Source organism: Suncus etruscus, chromosome 5, assembly GCF_024139225.1.
Source record: "Suncus etruscus isolate mSunEtr1 chromosome 5, mSunEtr1.pri.cur, whole genome shotgun sequence".
In the NCBI taxonomy this organism is placed as follows: Eukaryota; Metazoa; Chordata; class Mammalia; order Eulipotyphla; family Soricidae; genus Suncus; species Suncus etruscus.
Genome location: NC_064852.1, coordinates 31,581,668 through 31,603,227, shown reverse-complemented (window position 1 = coordinate 31,603,227; position 21,560 = coordinate 31,581,668). Strand labels below are relative to the sequence as shown.

The 21,560-nt window shown below is 37.7% G+C and overlaps 1 protein-coding gene across 2 annotated transcripts in view; it reads left to right on the top strand.

The window, feature by feature from the left end:
* The window catches only part of ZRANB3 (zinc finger RANBP2-type containing 3), a 189,644-nt gene that overhangs the window by 34,688 nt on the left and 133,396 nt on the right, over positions 1 to 21,560 (top strand). For both annotated transcript variants that reach the window (XM_049773619.1, XM_049773618.1), the window contains exon 2: positions 12,152 to 12,170. In XM_049773619.1, coding sequence (XP_049629576.1) covers positions 12,152 to 12,170 — 19 coding nt within the window. The remainder of the gene's footprint in view (positions 1 to 12,151; positions 12,171 to 21,560) is intronic.

Genomic DNA, 21,560 nt, shown 5'->3' with positions numbered 1-21,560 from the left:
GTGCTGCAATGAATATAGGCATGTAGAAGGCATTTTTGTATTGTTTTGTGTTCCTAAGGTATATCCCTAGGAGGACATTTGATTTTCTTAGTGACGAATTGTGAATGAGATTTTTCAAAAAAATCTCTCTCTCTGAGTCTCTCTCTCTCTCTCTCTCTCTCTCTCTCTCTCTCTCTCTCTCTCTCTCTCTCTCTCTCTCTCTCTTTCCCTCCCTCTCTCTTTCCCCCTCTCTTTCTTTTGGGCCACACTTAGTGACATGTAGGGGTTACTCCTGACTATGTGCTCAGAAATTGCTCCTGGTTTGGGGAACCATATGGGTTGCCAGGGGATCGAATTGTGGTCCATCCTAGACTAGCACCGGCAAGTCAGACACCTTACCTCTCTGTGCCACTGCTCTGGCTCCTCTTTCTTCTCTTTTAATACTTGTACATAGAAAAGCCATGGATTTTTATGTATTCATTTTGTAGCCTGCTACTTTACTATATTGCTTTTGTTTCTGTTTTTAAGTCACTTCTGTTTCTGTTTGTAATACACTTTTATTTTCAGAGCATCATGGTCTGAGATGATCTGAGAAGATTGTTGATGCATTTTCTGTTCTCTTGATTTTATGGAGTTATGTTTTGTATCTCAGCTTGTGGTTTATCTTGGAGAGTGTTTCATTGGACATTCTCAGTTTGGGGGGCTATATTTCATTTTAAGGGGATATAAAGATATCTTTTATCTATCTATCTATCTATCTATCTATCATCTGTCTGTTTATCTATGCATTAATAAAATTGAATTAAATCTTTTGCAAACTAAAATGCCAGATCTTGAGTAATAACTTAAGTTTTATTGGTAAAAATATTATATTATAGAGGGATCTTATTTAACATTCAGTTCATTTGTTATAAATTTTGATCAAGGTTTGTTGTTTTTTTGTTTTGAGACCTTACTCATGGCTGTGTTGGGGGGGTCTCCTGTTGGAGTTTGAGGGATTATATGGGGTGCAGGAGATCAAACCCAGATTGGATACTGGTACCTGCAAGGAAAGATCCATAACGGCTGTATTATTGCTCCAGATGAAATTATTTATATAAATAGTAACATTAAACACAGTGAAGGGTGTGTTGGCAGAAACACAAAAGTACCCCTAGACAATTTCTCATTGTGCTCAGAAATGACTCTTGGTAATGCACAGGGGACCATATATGTTACTAGGAATTGAACCAGGGTTGGCAGAAGTGGCAGCTGACAAGGCAAATGTCTAACCATTTTTATTGTCCTCTCCATCCCAGGAACTTCAGGCATTCTCAGTTATATTTGTAATATTACCTAAATTATCATTTGGTTAGATGTCACAATTTAGACCTTATTGTATAGAATTTTATTTTGTTTGTTATTTAGGAATGCTTTCTAGGATTTTTCATGCACTATTGTGTACTATTATTTGCTTTGTTCCCTACATTTTAAAAAGCAATGTTTGGCCTGGGAAATAATATAGGGTTTAAGGCACTTGCCTTGCATGTAGTTGATGTTTGGTTTAATTTTGGAAACACATATGGTCTTCCAAGCACTTTCAAGAATGGTCCCTCAGACAGACAGATGACAGACAGACAGACAGACAGACAAAGATAGATAGATAGGTAGATAGGTAGGTAGGTAGGTAGGTAGGGTAGGGTAGGGTAGGGTAGGGTAGGGTAGGGTAGGGTAGGGTAGTGTAGTGTAGGTAGGTAGGTAGGTAGGTAGTGTAGTAGGTAGGTAGGTAGGTAGGTAGGTAGGGTAGGGTTAGGGTAGGGTAGGGTAAGGTAGGTAGCTGGGTATGGTAGGGTAGGGTAGGGTAGTGGTAATAATATCCAAAGAATAGAGATGAGGTCCAGGAGGACCAGTCCATGGTAGAAAGCTTGCCACAAATAGTGGGGAGTACAGTTAGGGTAGAGAAGAGACCACTCTGATGATAGCTGAAAATGACACTATGGACAAGAACTGGGTGCTGAAGGGAGCTAAAGTAATATGCATGATATCATTCATTACAATATTGCAAGCTACAGTGCCTAAAAGAAAATAAGAGGGAGAGAGGAAGAGAGAGAAAAAGGGGAAGGAGGAGGAGGATGAAGAGGAGGTAGTGAGGGTGCGAGAAAAACTAGGGACATGTGGCAGAAAATTTACACTAGTGAGGTCTTTACCTTGCTTGTCTTACACATTGCCAATGCGGGTACAATTTCTAGCACCCCATACTCCCCAAGTGCTAGTAGATGTTATCTTTGAGTGCAGAGTAGACCTTGACTTGGTGTGACCATAAGCCAAACAAAAAAAGTAACTAAATAGCAGAGATGTATTAATTACACACTCATAGGTAGGACATACTTTTTTCTAAAAAATAGGAAAATCAAATTTATCACTTCCTTTATTTATGTTTAATTTATTACTACATTTATTTATGTTTTCTTGAATTTTTTATTTGGCTCAATCTGTTGGAACTTATCAACCAACGAAAGTATTTTTTCTAAAAGGATGAAATCTAGCTAATGAATTGGAAATAATTAAGTATACTTACTGAATCTTTGGTTTGTCACAATTGCATTGCTAGGGTGTTTTCTTTTCCAGAAGAGGCCACTTGGCTAAAAGTATGGTATGAGAAAGGCCTTTCTTATAGCGAGACATGATATTAGCTAATATTTTATGTATTTACTTGAATAGTAATGCAAACACTTGAAAGAACAGTAAAAAAAAAAGCACAAGATGTTATATAGAGGAAATTTTTCTTGACTCTTTTCATTAAGTCCTTCAGTTCACCTTTGAAGAAACATCTAATTCCCACTTTCTATTTTTCAAAAGGCCTTGAGTTTTGGGGGCCGGAGCGATAGTGCAGCAGCGGTATGGCATTTGCCTTGCACATGGCTGACGTAGGACAGACCTAGGTTCGATCCCTGACATCCAATATGGTCCCCAAACCAGGAGCAATTTCTGAGTGCATAGCCAGGAGTAACCCCTGAGTGTCACCAGGTGTGTCCCCCCCTGCCAAAAAAATACCTTGAGTTATTTTTACATATATATGTATCTATACACATATATATGACACTTTGGTAATTGTGAGGTATAGTAATTACATAGCAAGACAATGTGCAACACTAACATTATTGTAAATATATTATATTACCTTAATTGCACAGTAATAAAAAAACTGAAATTTATAGATAATTTATGGGCCCAGAGATAGTACATTGGGGAGGGTGCTTGCCCTATACACAGCCAACCTGGCACTTCACATGGTTCTCCAAGCCCACCAGAGTAATTCCTAAATATATAGAGCCAGGTAAGCTTAAGCTCTGAGTTTATCAGGTGTAGCTCCAAAAAGAAAACAAAAACCCCACAAACTAACTAAAAAAGTTACTTTAATCTTTTTCCTCCTGCCCCCCAATAGAAAGACAAATACTGTGTGATCTCATTTATATGTTTAATTTTTTTAAATGTCAGTCTCATAGTAACAAAGAGTAGAATGTAACAAAGAGTAGGTTTACAGGGATTGGGAATAGAAAGGAAAGATGATTTTATAAACATTCAGTTATATGATATATAAGCTCTGGAGATCTAAATAATTAGATCTTGATAACACTGTATTTACAAGTAACTTGATGAATGCTTAAAATTTGTTGAAAGGGAGCCGGAGAGATAGCACAGCAGTAGGGCATTTGCCTTGCATGCAGCCAACCCGGGAGGGACCGATTCAATTCCTGGCATCCCATATGGTCCTCCAGCCTGCCAGGGGTGATTTCTGAGTGCAAAGCCAGGAGTAACCCCTGAGCACTGCTGTTGTGGCCCAGAAACTAATCAATCAATCAATCAATCAGTAAAAAACATTTAAAATTTGTTAAAAAGTAGATCTCAAGTGTTCTCACCATATACATGCAAGAAATCAATAATGCACACTTGGTGGTTACTAAAATTGATCATTTTAGGCCGAGGCCATACCTTCAGGTGTTTATGACTTACTCCTGGCTCTGCTCTCAGGGACTACTCCTAGTGGTGCTCAGGCAACTAATAGTAATATTGTGAATTAAAGCTGAGTCAGCAGAGGCTGAAGCGGTGGCGAGTAGCTATAAAGCGTCTACCTTGCCAGTGCTAGCCTAGGACAGACCACAGTTGCATCCTCTGGCATCCCATATGGTTCCCCAAACCAGGAGTGATTTCTGAGTGCATTGCCAGGAGTAACACCGAGCATCACCCGGTGTGGGTCTCCACCCCCCCAAAAAAGCAGCATGGAAAACAAATACTCCCTACTTACTCCAACCTAACATGAAAAAATTTTATCCTAGTATGTTCTGAGAAAAACTCCACTTGTAATAAAACTAATGTATTTCTTATCTTTGAACATTTAAGTGTCAATTATGTTTTTTTATATTAACAATGATTTTATTTTATTTATTTATTTGCGGAGGTGTTCAACCACACCTGCTACATGCTTAGGGACTATTTGTTCTTGACTGTGCTCAGGAGTGAATCCTCTTGCTTACTCAGGGGATCATATATAGTGCCAAAGTTTTGAACCAAATCAAAGAAGCAAGCTCCTCACTCCCTGTGCTTTATGGCCCTGTTAACAGTGATATTAATAATGTAAATCCATTTTCTTGTTTTTCAGTTTTATTTCTTATAAAACCAATTTAAAAACTTGATTTAAATTTTTGTGTTTTTTGTTGATTTTTATGTGAATTCTATTTTCGTATTTAACTACAAAATATTCTAATAAATGCTATAATCTCATTAAGTTCTAAAAGTTCTGCGATAATTGCTGTAGGAATAATAGCTTTTTTTTTACCAGCAGTGTTACAAACAAGAATAAATAATTATGTAAATACTAATATGTGAAATAATGGTTCAGTGGGAATGACTATTATCCTAAAAACAATAATAATGCTGTCAGAAGAGCTGATGTACTTTTTTCTCAAATTATCAAGAATTACAGAGATTATTTCCTGCTTTGCTTTTTATTAGTAAGTATTATAGGGGAATTTTGTGCTAATGATCAAACTAATGAAGCATAATCATTTCAGGATACTACAAATTATTAAGGACTAGTTTCATTTTTTTAAGCTCATGTGCAATAAAAGCATTTTTTTTTGTTTGTTTGCTTTTGGACTACACCCATGGGCACTCAGGTTACTCCTGGCTCTGCGCTCCTGGGTGGCCAGAGTGATAGCACAGTGGCAAGCCATTTGCCTTGCACACAACCGATAACAGACCTCAGTTCGATTCCCTACATCCCATATGGTCCCCTAAGCCTGCCAGGAATGATTTCTGAGTGCAGAGCCAGGAGTAAACCCTGAGCTTCACCGGGTTTGAATTCCCCCTCCCCCCCCAAAAAAAAGTAATTGCTCCTTGCAGGTACAGGGACCCAAAGACAAACACCTTACTGCTGTGCTAACACTCCAGCCCCAAAAGCAATTTTTAATTCAAAGGATTAGTTCATATAATCCTGTTGTCTCCTTTGTATATTAAAACTAGTCTTATGTTGTTTTCTGTATGTGACTAGCACTTCATAAGGACTAAAAAACAATAACAAAGTCCAAGCCAGGAGCGATTTCTGAGCGCATATCCAGGAATAACCCCTGAGAATTGGGTGTGGCCTAAAAAAAGCAAAAAAATTAAAAGTAGATTGTTTTTACTTCCATTTATAACAGCTAAATTTGAAGTATTGTCCGTTGCACAGACCCTATATCCATTATCATGTTTTACCTACTGACAGAATGCCAGAATGTTTTACATTTTGGTGGGAAGTGCAGGTTGTTTATTTTGTTTTTGTTTTTGTGCCACACCTGCCAATGGCCTTGGTTTACTACAGGAATTACTCCAGGCAGTGCTCAGGGAATCATATGGGTTGCTGGGGTTTGAACCTGGGACAGCGTTGTGCAAGGCAAGCACCCAACACTGTAGTATCTCTCCAAATTTGTTTCTTTTTTTTAATAAGGCCCGCCTCCAAGTATTTTAAGCTCAGTAATGCCATACCTTGCTATGTTAAAGTGGGGGTTGAGAGAATGAAGCATCTCTCATTTGGGATTAAACATTAGAGATCAAACTCAGGGTTTAAAAATGTTCAGAATGTGCTCTATCACTGTTAACTTTTTTTTTTTTTAATACAGAAGTTACTGTCTTATCTCCTTTGGTCACAGTTCAGCATATGGGACTTAATTATTTTATAAAATGAATAAAAGCAAGAAGCAAGATTTAGAGGTCTAGAATAAATTGAATCATCTGCTTGCTAATAAGTATAGTGCTTAATATTTTGCAGAAATGTAGCATATCATCTTGATAAGGCAATGAAAATTAAGACTTTTATAGTTTTATTTAAAATACATAAAATACATAAAATACATAACTAACAGTAAGAATCAAACTCAAACCATTTGTTTAAATTAATCCTTTTATCGACATTTTATAAAATCTATGGCTTAAGCAACTTTAATTTTAAATATCACCACTTATTGTATGTCATTATGACTTTAGTACAGCCAAGGGAAAGTAATCAAAAACTTGTTGTAAGTGTGGATCTGAAACTTTTTTTTAAATCTCAGGTATACATTTAGAACCTGTTCTTGGTTGATACTTTGAAATGGATGATAGCTTTTAGAATTTAGATGAGCACAAAGAACATGACTAAAGTCATAAAGTGTGTAAGTTGGAAAGAGGAGGAAACACAGAGAAACAGGCAGAGATGAAAAATGGGAGAACAGCTTGGAGTCCTGAAAGAGTTTTTCTAGAAAGTAGCAGTTCTGTGGCAGTTACTTCCAAAAGGCTACACTAGATGAGAGCTGAAACTGAAGCTGAAAATTTTCTGTCTATGTGTTCATGCCATATGCCAAAGTATTATAAAAGAACAAGAATTGGTTTTTTTCCCACCTCCTAATTTGGGGGAATTGGACCATACCAAATAGTATTTGGGGAATATTCTGGCTCTCTGCATGAATATTATATTATATAAAATTATGTTATAATTACATAATTATAATTAATAATTGGTAGTACCCTGGGGACTATATGTAGTATTGGGGATCAAACTGGGCTTGGGCATATACAAGTAAGTACCTTAACTGCTTTACTCTATCTCTAGCTTCCTTTTGCTTAATTTTGGGATCCAAATCCAGCATTCAGGGCTCATTGATCACCCCTGCCAAAACATAGTGGGGGGGCTGTTTATAATGCTAGAGATAAAAAAAGGTTGGCCACATGCCAGATTCGTTCTGTTGTACCATCTCTCTGACCCAAATATTATCAAGAGTATTCTTTATTTTGAGACCTGTTATCAGGAGTCACCCCTTGGAACTCCAGGGAAGCAAATGTGGTGCCGAGGGGTTGAACCAGGTTCAGCTGTATAAAGGATAAAAGACTTAGCCCTTGGGCCCGGAGAGATAGCACAGCGGCATTTGCCTTGCAAGCAGCCGATCCAGGACCAAAGGTGGTTGGTTCGAATCCCGGTGTCCCATATGATCCCCCATGCCTGCCAGGAGCTATTTCTGAGCAGACAGCCAGGAGTAACCCCTGGCACCGCTGGGTGTGGCCCAAAAACAAAACAAAACAAAACAAAAAAAAAAAAAGACTTAGCCCTTGTACTTTCTCTCAAGCCCTCACATAATTTTTTTTGTTTGTTTTTGGGCCACACCCAGCAGTGCTCAGCTGTACCCAGTGGACTTGGGCACCATATGGGATGCCAGAGATTAAACCTGGGTCAGGTGCATGTAGGTCAAATGCCCTACCCACTATACAATTACTCTGGCCCCCCTTCCATAATTTTTGTTTGTTTTAGTTTGTGGAGCACACACAGATGTGCTCAGTGGTTTCTCCTGGCTCTGTGCTCAAAAATGATGCCTAGTAGACTTGGGGACCATTTGGGATGCTGGGATCAAACCCAGTTTGGACCCCTGCCTTCCATAATTTTTAACCTCAATTTTTTTTATTTTTCCTTATGGTGTAGTACTATAAATAATAATTAATATATAATGTAAGATACATTTGGAATTTTACACAAGATTAAAAAAGGTATAAATTTTATTATTTTGTGTTTGGTGGTAGAGCAAAATAGTTTTTATTGAAGCTTATTTAGAAGATTTTGAGGGGAGAGAAAAGGAGAACCCTGGCAATGTGCAAAGTAATCAAACAAAGGTATTTAAGAGACAATAAAGCAAGATACATAGTCAAAGGAGAAAACAGGTGTGAAGAGCCAGCCACTACGTGTGCTTCAAATCTCGGCATGGTCCCCTGCCCCCTGTGCCTGCCAGAAGTGATTTCTGACCCAGAAACAAAAGGGATGGAAAGGATCTCTTCAGTTTTATATCTCTTAAAGTTTGAATGTATTGGTAATTAAAATATTAATGTTCAAACCTTTTTAAAGGACTATTTATCATGTTGAACTTTCACACATAGGAGAAAGGTTCTTTAAGACATTGGGGTGGCTGGAAAAGATGTTAAGATTTGATACTCTGAAATCATTCCATAATTTGGTCAGATGTAATGGACACATTACATGATTACCTAAAATGTCAGTATTTCCCCTGAAGAAATTGCTGATATCTGAGTTAAAGCATGCATTACTAATTAAGAAGATCCTGTTTTTAACCTAATCTCAAATCCTATAGGATTCAAAACATAGAGTTTCTTTTATATATCTTTAACTTATTAAATTCTCAGTGAAATAAAAATATTTGCTTGCAGACTTTCACTTTCTTTTTTTATAGATATGCTTATTTAAAGAAGAGTGGTAATTATAAAAAGTTTGTTTTAGGGGCCGGAGAGATAGCATGAAGGTAGGGGGTTTGCCTTGCATGCAGAAGGATGGGGGTTTGAATCCCAGCATCTCATCTGGTCCCCTGAGCCTGCCAGGAGCAATTTCTGAGTGTAGAGCTAGGAGTAAGCCCTGTGCTGCTGGGTGTGACCCCCATCCCAAAACCAAACAAACAAAAAGAGTTTGTTTTATTTTTCTTATTTGATTGTTTTTTGGGGGTTGTTGCCTTTTATTTATTTTTTTTTAGTCACATTTTGTAATGTTCAGGGATTACTCTTGATTCTGCTCTCAGGAATCACTCCTGGCTTGTTCATGGACCATATGTGATGTCAGAGATTGAATCTGGGTCTACTGCATATAAGAAAAGCACCTTACCTGCTGCATTATTTCTCAGGACCTGCCCCCAAGTTTTTTTTTAATGTTTATTAAAACCTATGATTTACAAAGTTGTTCAAAATAGAGTTGTTTCAGGCATACAGTGTTTCAAAACCCATCCCACCATATCCCTTCATTTCCTTCCATTCTTCATTCTGTCCTGTTGGCAGTCATGGTAGGCATATAATACCATGTTGGGTGGGTATGGGGGCTACTTGGACCTATCTGTAGGGATGGTTTCTGCTTCCTGGTTCTGAATGGGCACAGTGATATCAGCCAGAGGCGAGTCTCATCTGGAATGATGGGCCAGCTAGCTCCAAAGTTCCAAAAAGTTCTTTGTAGTATAAAGAAATTGGATAAAATCTTCAAGTTAAATGTAAAATGTTTGAGTTTTATTAGGTTTTTGTTTTGTCTTATTTTGTGTTCATACTCACTGGTTCTCGGGGCTACTACTCCCTACTTGGAGATCTTCTAGGTCCTAGGAGATGCTCAGGAACTTGATACTGGGGATCAAACACTTCCCTTCTTCATGCTTTGTACTTGCCCACTGAGTTATCCCTCTAGCTCAAGTTCTTTGAGTCTTTTTTTTGTTTTAGTTTTTGTTTTGTTTTTTTTTGGGGCCACATCCGGTGTTGCTCAGGGGTTACTCCTGGCTGTCTGCTCAGAAATAGCTCCTGGCAGGCACGGGGGACCATATGGAACACCGGGATTCAAACCAACCACCTTTGGTCCTGGATCGGCTGCTTGCAAGGCAAACACCGCTGTGCTATTTCTCCGGGCCCTCTTTGAGTCTTTTTGAATGTAGTCTTGGGGGTGGCACCTGGCTTTGCTCAGGGTTTACTCCTGGTTCTATGCTCAACAAGTATTCCTAGCAGTATGCAGGGTACCAAATGGGATGCCAGGGATCAAACCCAGGTCCAGTCACCATCCTGTGTGTGTAGGGGACTGGGTGAGCCACACCTTTAATATTTGGGTGTTAGTCCAGATTCTGTTCTTGGGGGAGGTAATTTCTCCAGTGTTTTTCATGGGATCATATGGTGCCAAGGGTTAAACTAGGGCCAGCTACATGCAAAGCAACCATTTTAACACCTGTAAGATCTCTCCTGCACTACTCTATTCTATCAGTATGAAAATTTTGGTTAAAGTAGCAAAACATTAAGAATATGCAACAAAGATATGGTTGCTCTATACACAGACAAATATACATCCCAATATTTGAAAAAGATGATTAAGGTAAACACCTTACCCTCTGGGGGTAAGCTCAGTGAAATGAATGTTTGATTTTTCATCTGAACAAAATAAATTGTAATTCAAGCAATTAACATTGATATTTTTTATAACAATGAAAAACTAAACTGCTTATGCAATTCAAAATTGTATAGCTATTCAGTACCTTTCAGGCAAACCTTAATACCATGTGCATTCTTTAATCAGGGAAGTTTTGTTTTATTCTAAAGGCACTATAATAGATTATAATTTGATTTTGATAATTTCTCTTGGAAGAAGCTATTTTTATTTTTATGGGTAACTCTGATTTGTGCAATCTTTTGTTTGCTAACTAGACTTAATGTTTAAATCAAATGTCTGTAAATTTCCTATGAAGTGAGAAATTATATTAGTTATATTTCCCTTTAAAAGTTTTGATGACAGAAACCAGAGATAGTGCCATAGATAAGGTGCTTGCTTTGCATACAGCTGAACCAAATTTAACCTCAGAGCACTGTCAGAAGTGATTCCTGAAAGCAGATCCAGGAGTCATTTCTGAACATCACTGTGTGTGACCAAAAACAACAACAAAGTTATTTTGATTTGCATCTCCCTTATGATTAGTGATATGGAGCATTTTTCTATGTGTCTTTTGGCCATTTGATTTCTTACTTGAGGAAATAATCTGTTTATTTCTTCTCCCTAGTGTTTGATGGGGTTATATGTTCTTGCAAAGTTCTATCAGTGCCTTGAATGTCTTAAAATTTAACCCCCTTATCTAATGGGTATTGGATGAATAGTTTTTCTCGTTCCTTGGGTCGCCTTTATAGTCTAGTCACTGTTTCCTTTGAAGTGCAGAGGCTTCTCAATTTAATGTAGTCCCAGTACATTCTCCTGAGCAATTTGCTAAGAATAGCACCTGCCAAGTATTACCCCCACCAAATAACAAAATATAGAGGAGAGAAAAATTAACAACTATAAATATTAACATAATATTAATATAATAAAAATTAACTATCATAAATCGCAGCTGACCTGGCACGGGCCCAAGTTCAATCCCTGGCATTCCCTATGGTCCCCCAAGCCTGCCAGGAGCGATTTCTGAATGCAGAGCCAGGAGTAACCCCTAAACTCCTCTGGGTGTGACCCCTAAGCTCCACTAGGTGTGGCCCCAAGCCCCCCCCCACCAAAATCCAAAAACCAAAAAAACTATCATAAATCAAATTCAGTTTGAAAATATATATATGCTGATATATGTACTATGTGATGTGATATGTGATTTGATTATTTTCTGAGTTTTGGGCCCTGATAATGTTCAGGGGTTACTCCTGGATCCTGCACCAGGAATCACATCTGGGGGCCATATGAGATGCCAGGGATTGAACCCAATTCAGCTGCATTTAATGCAATTGCCTTACCTGCTGTACTGTTTCTCAGCCCCTGTGATTGATTCTTACATTTCACTTTAATACAATATTTTTACCTTTTTGGAAAGACAATTTAAAGATTTAGATTTAAGAAGAGAAGGTATTGATACCATCATTTGCCAGTTTCACCAGATTTTGAAGCATTATGGTAGTTATTTGCATTGGGTTTTTTGCAGAGACCATATCAGAAGCTTTAATACTCCCTTAGAAAATCAGCACCGACCCATGTTCTCATAAAACCCCACAGTAGCTTACTACTAAAGTATTAAGTTAAAGCATTTATAAGCTATTTTGAAATGGTCAAGCTTGGACAATTAAGTAACCATGGTGCTAAAATAAAGAAATTATTAAAAAAAGAAATTAATTTGCTTCTATTTCATTTTTTTTTCAGGTGTATGGTGGCTGATGAAGTAAGTATTTCATAATTTCTATGTATTTATATATACTTATATGAATTTTCAAAATTCAGTATCCTTATTTTAGTAATTAATTTTTTATCAGTCACTCTTTGAATTTCACATCATTTGGAGAGAAAGAAGAGAATGAGGTGAGACGGGTGGAGAGTGTCTAAATTTCAAGCTATATGTATACATCTTTGCACATGTTTGTCCATGCATATACATCTGGAACGTGTGAGTAATAGCATCAGTGATCCAGAAGTCTATGTTGTTAAGCCAAGGAAACATGTCTATGATTTGAAATGCAGCCATAAATGAAACAACTCTTTTTCTACTTCTCATAATGCTGTTGGCTTTCAAGCTAAACTTTTAAGATTTTTTAATCTTACTATTAATTATTTCTGTATGTATGAAATATAATACTAAAGGCAGTATATTATTATCACCAACTGTTTGATGCAGTTAAGTAACATGTACTTTTTACATCCATATTCATGTTATCTTACTGAAATGAAAGATTTTGTTTACATATTATGATACTCTAGAATTTTGAGTAATTTAGACCAATAAAGTTGTTAGTTTTTATATTATTTTAATAATGTAATGTTTTCAAGATATTTTAAGAATAACGTCAAATGGGGCTGGAGAGATAGCGCAGCTGTAGAGCTGTGATGGCCTTGCAGCCAACCAAGGATAGATGGTGGTTCGAATCTTGCATCTCATATGGTCCCCTGTGCCTGCCAGGAGCAATTTCTGAGCGCAGAGCTAGGAGTAATCCCTGAGCGCTACTGGGTGTGACCCTCCCCCCCCAAAAAAAGAATAACATCAAGTACATATATTTGAAATCTATTAAAAATAAAGGAAATTGATTCTGATTTTTTGGAGGGCCACACCCAGTGACACTCAGGAGTTACTCCTGGCCATGTACTCAGAAATTGCTCTGGTTTGGGGGACCATATAGGATGCCAGGGATTGAACCCAGGTCCATCCTGGGTCAGCCTTGTACAAGGCAAATACCCTACTACTGTACTGTTGCTCCAGGCCCATAATTATGAATTATATTTATTATTTAAAATAAAGTTATACAGGGGCCGGAGAGATAGTACAGAGGTAGAGCGTTTGTCTTGTATGTGGCCGACCCAGGATGAACCTGGGTTCTATTCCCAGCATGCCATATGGTCTCCCGAATCTGCCAGGAGCAATTTCTGCTTGCAGAAACAGGAGTAACCCCTGAGCGCCACTGGGCGTGCCATAAAAACAATCAAGCAAGCAAGCAAGCAAACAAACAAACAAACAAATAAATAAATAAAAATTATACCTAGCATTGAAAAGTGGGGGTGCTCTCCCAGCTTTCAGCTCTGAAGTTGTAGCTTGAGAATCATTAGGGCCATAATCAGCAGTGCTCAGGGCCAATTGTGCTAGGATTTGAATTCTTTTGTTTTTTGCTTTTAATTTTTGAGACATACCTGACGACGCTCAGGTTTGCTCCTCACAGAGACTACGTGATATGTCAGGGATTGAACCCAGCTGGGCTACAATCAAGGCAATCATCCTACCTGCCATAATATCTCTCTGTCTCTGAGGTTGAATTCTTTAAAAAAAAAAAAAGATTTATTTAGACATTTTGTTTACAGTATTGTTAGTAGTAGTGTTTCAGACCTGCATTTTTCTAATTCCAGATCCTGAACCTAACCATCTTAGCATCCCTCCACTAATCTCTCAAGATTCCTTTCCACAACCACTTCTGCCTCCATAGCAAACTCATTTTTCAAATTTAATTATTACAGTTTGGATCTCATATTTATAATAGTGTTAGTTCTTATGATTCTGAAATCATGAATCTCCTACTACCAAATGTAGTACCAAAGCACTATCAAAGTGTTCAAGGCACCTGACCAATTTCCCCATGCTACCTGTCTGCCTCCTCTTTATCCCCACTTCCACCTTTTTCCCCACTTCCTTTGCATTCTTATTCCTATAATTCATGGTCAAGTATTTACCCACATTAGAATCTTATATTCCCTGTCTTGTTACGCTACAAACCACATATAAGAGAGGCAACAGATAAATTAGTCCTATTTCTGACTTAAAATGATACCAACCTATAGTTCCATCCAAGTTGCAGTGAACTATGTAATTCCATCCTTCTATTTTGATGCATAGTAGTCCATTGTGTACATATACTATAATTTCTTTATCAATGAAGTTATCGTTGGTCATTTGGATTATTGCAATATTCTATCTATTTTATCAAATGCTGCAGTGAACATAGGTGTGTATATAATTTTTGGAACAAATATTTTTGTGTTGAGGGTAGATGCCAGGAAGTGGAATCACTAGGACACATAAGGGTCCTATTCTTAATTTTTGGGAACATTTTCTATACTTTTTTTTTTTTATAGGGACTAACTAATCCAGACAGTATTCACACCAGCAGCCTATGAGACTTGCTTTTGTAATCACATCTCCCTCCACCAAAACTTAATACTTCTAGTCTTTTTGATAAATGATTTTCTCAAAAAACTGAAATATTTCTCATTATTATTATTATTATTATTATTTTTTGTTTTGTTTTGTTTTGTTTGGGTCACACCTTGCTTGACTCAGGATTTACTCTTATTCTGTACTCAGGGATCACTCCTGCTGAATGTTGTGGGGAGGAGGTTGGGACTTTATAGGTGCCAAGCAAGGATTAAGCTGAGGTTAAGCCATATACAAGGCAAGAACTTGTCTATTCTGACCTCTTCACCAAGGAAAGAATCCTCTACTTGGTCTGAAAAAGACTGGAAAAGTAAGTTTTCAAGAGACAAGACTAACATTGCAACTCCCAATCTTTAATAGCCTCTGTAGTGGTAGAGTTGAAATAGTATTGTTATGTAATCTTCCATCTGTGTGAATGTGAATGAAAGTTTAATAAACTAAAAGTGTTGAAATAGAAAGAACTTATATAAATGTAAATTATATGAACTCAGATTTGACCTTCATTCTGTTTCATTGTTCTTCTTTTGTCCTTATTATAAAGTGTTAGGAAAGGCAAAGGAAGAAATGCATTTTATAATTTGGAAGGATTTTTTTACATTAAATATTTTTGATATGATTAATATTCGACTCATCAAGTAACTGGGATATTTAGGAGAGCAATTTTGCATTCCTGTTACTGAACCTCCTATTTTGAGATGTTTGAATATTCACTTGGAGTATTGTGTAATTTAGCTGTCTGCTGTGATCTTTCCCCTCTAACTTTAGAAACAAATGACTTTTTTTTTTTTTTTGCTTTTTTGGGCCACACTGGGTGACACTCAGGGGTTACTCCTGGCTATGCGCTCAGAAATTGCTCCTGGCTTGGGGGAACCATATGGGACACCAGAGGATTGAACCATAGTCCGTCCTAGGCTAGCACAGGTAAGGCACCTGCCTTACCCCTTGCATCACCTCTCCGGCCCCACAAATAACTTTTTGTTGTTGTTGTTGTTTTTGGGTCACTCCCAGCAGTGCTCAGGCATTACTCCTGGCTCAATGCTCAGAAATCGCTCCTGGCAGGCACAGGGGACCATAAGGGATGCTGGGATTCAAACCACTGTCCCTCTGCATGGAAGGCAAACACCTCACAAATGACTTTTTAACTGGTATTACTCCCACCTTCTTCTAGAACTTTTCCACTATTTTTTCTTGGTATTGAGTTTTTAAAAATTACATAATTATCTACTGTATGTGTGATGATCAGTAACTTTAAATTTGTTTGGTGATTTAAATTTTATTTCTAATTTGTGATCATTTATTAGTATTTCAATTATAAAACTGTTATAAGACAGTTATAAGACTGATAACTTCCAATCACCAACAAAGATACAATTTCCATAAAATTCAGTTTACAAAACATAACTAAAACAAAACAGAACATAACATTTTATTTTTGTTTTGTTTTGTGCTCAGGCAGTGCTCAGGGTTACTCTTGGCTCTGTGCGCAGAAATCACTCCTGGCAGGTTCAGGGGACCATATGGGATGCTGAGTATCAAACCCGAATCAGTTCTGGATGGCCGCTTGCAAGGCATACACCCTACTGCTGTGCTATCACTCCAGCCCAAAAACAATTATTTTAATTCTCCTTCAGTGTATTAATCTTTGGTTTAATACAATCCAATGATATTTTAAATATATAATAAAAATAGTGAAAATCTTGTCATTCTGTATTTGATAATGAATTCCAACCACAATCTGTAGTTAGGATATTGTACCTTTTTCTTAATTAAAGTTTTGTTCTTAATTAAAATAATATGTTTCAAGTGCACATCACTTAAAATCAACATGTGTATATATTACTTCAGTACCAAAGTCCATTTTATCTTTCACTATAAATTAATTGCTTTTAATAACAATTTTTATACTTTTTTTTTGGAGGGGGCTACACCCGGCGGTGCTCAGGCGTTACTCTTGGCTATCTGCTCAGAAATAGCTCCTGGCAGGCACCACGGGGGACCATATGGGACACCGGGATTAGAACCAACCATCTTAGGTCCTTGCATCGGCTGCTTGCAAGGCAAACGCCGCTGTGCTATCTCTCCGTCCCCTTAATAACAATTTTTAAACCATCATTGTATTGTTCATTAAAAAATTTTGAAAATGGGGCCGGGCGGTGGCGCTCGAGGTAAGGTGCCTGCCTTACCTGCGCTAGCCTAGGAGACGGACCGCGGTTCGATCCCCCGGCGTCCCATATGGTCCCCCAAGCCAGGAGCGACTTCTGAGCGCATAGCCAGGAGTAACCCCTGAGCGTCACCGGGTGTGGCCCAAAAACCAAAAAAAAAAAAAAAAAAAATTTTGAAAATGACCATTTAAAATTATTTAAACATGAAAAATAGTTTCACATAACGCAAACATGGAAAATTAATGGAATATACATGAAAAAAATTTAAATTTACATATTTTTACCTTGTCAAGTATTTGAAAGTCATAATTCTTGCTTGTTCCTTATGCCTTTTTTTTTTTTTCTTTAACACTTACCTTTGTTTCTATGTTTCTTTGCTTGTTTGTGTTTTTTACTTTGGAGAAGTAGGTTTTCTGTCTGGAACATCTGCTTTCTCTTTCTCCCATCTCTTTAAGTTTCATTAAATAAAGCTATCTTATGGGCCCAGAGTTATATAGCACAGCTGGTAGGGCCTGTGCCTTGAATGCAGCCAACCTGGGTTTAATACCTGGCATGCCATATCGTTCCCCAAACCTGCTAGGAGTAATTTCTAAGGTCAGTGCCATGAGTAACCCTTGACTGCTGCTGGGTGTGGCCCCCAAACAAAAAAGCAAAGAAACAAAAAAAGCTGTCTTTGGCATCAAATTAGGCAGATCAAGCCTTGCATGCAGAAGGCCTGGTTTCAATTCCCAGCACTATAAGATCCTATAAGCACTGTCAGGTATGATAATAAATCTAAACAAGAAGCTTAACATCCTGAACTTACATGAATGGCCTTATATGACATCATAATGGACATACTTTTGTGCACAGGAATAACTCCTGGTACTGCACTCAGAAGTCACTCCATATGGGAAACTGGGCATTGAACCCCTATTGGTTGTGTGCAAAGCCAATGCCCTACCCTCTATGCTATTGTTCTGGCCTCAAGTCTGAAATTTTTTTATCATGGGGACCTGAGTGTTATAATGCAGTGGTAGGAAATTTGCCTTACCTGGGGGTTCTGTCTTTGGTGCGCCATATGATTCCCTGAACCTGCCAAGAGTAATCTCTGAGTACAGAGCCATGGTTAAATCCTGAGTGCTACTGGGTATGGCAAAAAAAAAAAAGTTAATTTTTATTATGAACACAAGTATAGTACAAAAGCAATAGATTACGTTTTCTTTTTGGTTTTTTGTTTGTTTTACTTTTGGGCCACACCCGGTGACTCTCAGGGGTTACTCCTGGCTATGTGCTCAGTAATCTCCCCCTGGCTTGGGGACCACATGGGATGCTGGAGATTGAACCGAGGTCTATCCTGGGTCAGCGATGTGCAAGGCAAATGCTCTAATGCTGCACCATCACTCTGGCCCCTACATTTTCATTTTTAAAGATTTCTTTGGAGACAGAGTAATTTTGTTATGGGCTCCCACTATTTTATACAGCTGGATTATCACAATTTTCTCTCAATAGTCGAATAAAACTCACAATGAAAGATAGAGGTGATGCCAATGATAAGTTAAACACTTAGCAAGAGGTAGAAACAAGGCATCATTCTAAAATGAAATGCCTACAATTTACATAAAAAGGACAAAGCACTAATATTGCTATCTTTTTTTTTTTTTTTTTTTTTTTTGGTTTTTGGGCCACACCCGTTTGACGCTCAGGGGTTACTCCTGGCTATGTGCTCAGAAATCGCCCCTGGCTTGGGGGGACCATATGGGACGCCGGGGGATCGAACCACGGTCCTTCCTTGGCTAGCGCTTGCAAGGCAGACACCTTACCTCCAGCGCCACCTACCCGGCCCTAATATTGCTATCTTAATTAGGGCACTGTCACTGTACATTGGTACCTCTAAGTACTATGCAAACTTTCAAACTTCACCAATTTTTATGAAATGGAATTTTCTTATGGAAATTATTTAAAATCAAGAGTGATGATACAGATTAAATGTCACTAATATTTGCTTTTCCTTTTTATTTTAGTAATGGGGTATGTTTCCACAGAATTATCAACCCTAAAGCTTCCTATAGCTGCATTGGAAATCAAGTAACAATTCTGAACATTCACAAAGATTTTGCATGGAGAGCATCTAGTGATTGCTATCAGCTCAGATCATCTTTCTGTACAGTTGATATTCAAAGGCCATTTTTTCCTTAAGCTGCTAACCTACTTTTTTTTTTTTTTTTTTTTTTCGTGGTTTTTGGGCCACACTCGGCGTTGCTCAGGGGTTACTCCTGGCTGTCTGCTCAGAAATCGCTCCTGGCAGGCACGGGGGACCATATGGGACACCGGGATTTGAACCAACCACCTTTGGTCCTGGATCGGCTGCTTGCAAGGCAAACACCACTGTGCTATCTCTCCGGGCCCTGCTAACCTACTTTTTACCACTATATTCAACAAATAAGTATGATTATGGTGCTTCTGATTGAGAAATCAGTAATTAAGAAATATGCCCATCTGGGGCCGGAGAGATAGCATGGAGGTAAGGCGTTTGCCTTTCATGCAGGAGGTCATCAGTTCGAATCCTGGCGCCCCATATGGTCCCCTGTGCCTGCCAGGAGCAATTTCTGAGCCTGGAGCCAGGAATAACCCCTGAGCACTGCCAGGTGTGACCCAAAAACCAAAAAAAAAAAAAAAAAAAAAAGAAATATGCCCATCTTCTCTAAGGTTTTCATTCTGTAAAGGGATAGCAGAGGCAGTATATTGCTGAGTGGTATAAGTAATATAAAAAAAGGATCAGGCCCGAAAACTAGCACAATGGGTTGAATGCATTTTCATATGTGAGACCTAAGGTTGATCCCAGGGCTGCATGGGCCCCCTGGGCATTGCTGGGAATGACTCATGAATGAGCACATATACTGGAGTAGCTTTAGAGTACTACTGGTGTGCACCCCATATCTCAAAAAGTAAATAAAATTCAAAACTGTACTGAAAAAGTTGGGAATTAAGCGCATAATTAAATTCTATGGCATGCTTAAGGAAGGGACCAATAATTTCAGTCAAAAGACTTTCCTGAGAAAGGAAATTTCAGGTGAGCCTTTTAGAAATTGAAAGTTGCTTTTCAAAAAAGGAAAACTAAGGAGTTTCTTGATAAGGTAAACTAGGGTTTGTAATATATGGTTCACAGATTGCGTTTGAGACTACAGAGTTGGGCTATTTTACTCCAGTCATAGTTGCTTCATTTTTCTCATTTGATAAAGGTTGAGGTTCTGAGTAATGTTATTTGAAAAAGACTTACATTGCCCTTTAAAAGTTTAAGAATTTCTTTCTTGACTTTTACCCTCTTTTTATTTGTTACAGTAATGTGAACGATGTCTCTTTCTTGACCTTTATCTATAATAAAGATATTCATATTTTACTCATAAGTAAGCTAAGTTTACAGTAAGATGATTCAATCTTTGATATTATTTTCCTCTGGTACTCAAAAGTCAATTAGGAAGTTAAAGGAGAGGCTGGAGTGATAGTACAGCAGGTAGAGAACCTGCCTTGCATGCAAATAACACAGGTTTGAACTCTGGCATTCTATATGCTTGCTCTAGCCTGCTAGGATAATTCCTGGATCCCCATCCAGAAGTAACTCCTGAGCATTGTCAGGTATAGTCCAACAAGCAAAACAACAAAACAGTTAAATTAGATGGTTTTGTTTTTCAGTTTTGTTTGTTTGTTTGTTTGTTTTGGAGCACTCTGTTGGTTCTAAAATCAAACTCAGGCCAACCACATGCAATGCAAGTGCTATACTCTACTATTCTGGCCCTATTTTTTTTAAATCATAACAATTTTTAGAGATTGGTTTTTCAGGTGTATATTATCTATTTCTACTTCTTTCATTGTCATAGTAATATTGTACTTAAACATAACTTGACATTATAAGCATAATTAGAGTTAATATGGTTAAGTAGTGTTAACATTTATGTTTTTGGTGTACAAAGTTACTATTCCTCCATCAACAACAAAGTTCTAAAAACTTTACCACCATCTTTATCTACCTCTTCTTTGTTATCACTAGTCTCCCCTACCTTCACTTCCCACTGCTTAGAAATCAAGCAGTTCTGCATCAAAACCTAAGGGTTTATTGTCATTAGAAACTGTCTAACCTCTTGCTTTCTTTCTTTATTTGGCAATATCTGAGAAATATCATGTATTTTTCTTTCTCCCTCTAACATATTCGAGTTAACACAATACCCTCTAATTCCATCTAGGTTGTAGTGAAATTTTATCATTTTATTTCAGTTGAAATTAAAAAAAGACATTCCATCACTTCTTATAGCTAACAAGTATTCCATTATCTATGTATAACACAAGTTTAAAAATCTTTCTATTGTATCAATTATTTACTAAATTGTTTATAATACAGTTGTTTTAGGCATTAAATGTTCCAGTACTAATCCCACCACCAGTGTGATCTTCCTTCCTCGAATGTCCCAGTTTTCCACCCTCCACTCCAACATACCCTCTTGCAGACACAAATGTATTTATTTCGTATTTTTTCTACAACACAAAGGAAATATCAAAACTTAGATAAATGAGAATCAACTTATAATTTATAATTTTTATATCACAACGATGTTACTCAAGTCATTTTCTGAGTATCTAATGCGCAGATTAGTGTTAGTTGAGTCCTATTGTTTAGGCACATCAAGCTTTGTGGTCTTCAATACAACTTTCTCATTGGATTTGCTGTGATCATATTGCGATGACATTACCATGAAATTTGAAGGTGTTGTATGGTCGCATTTGG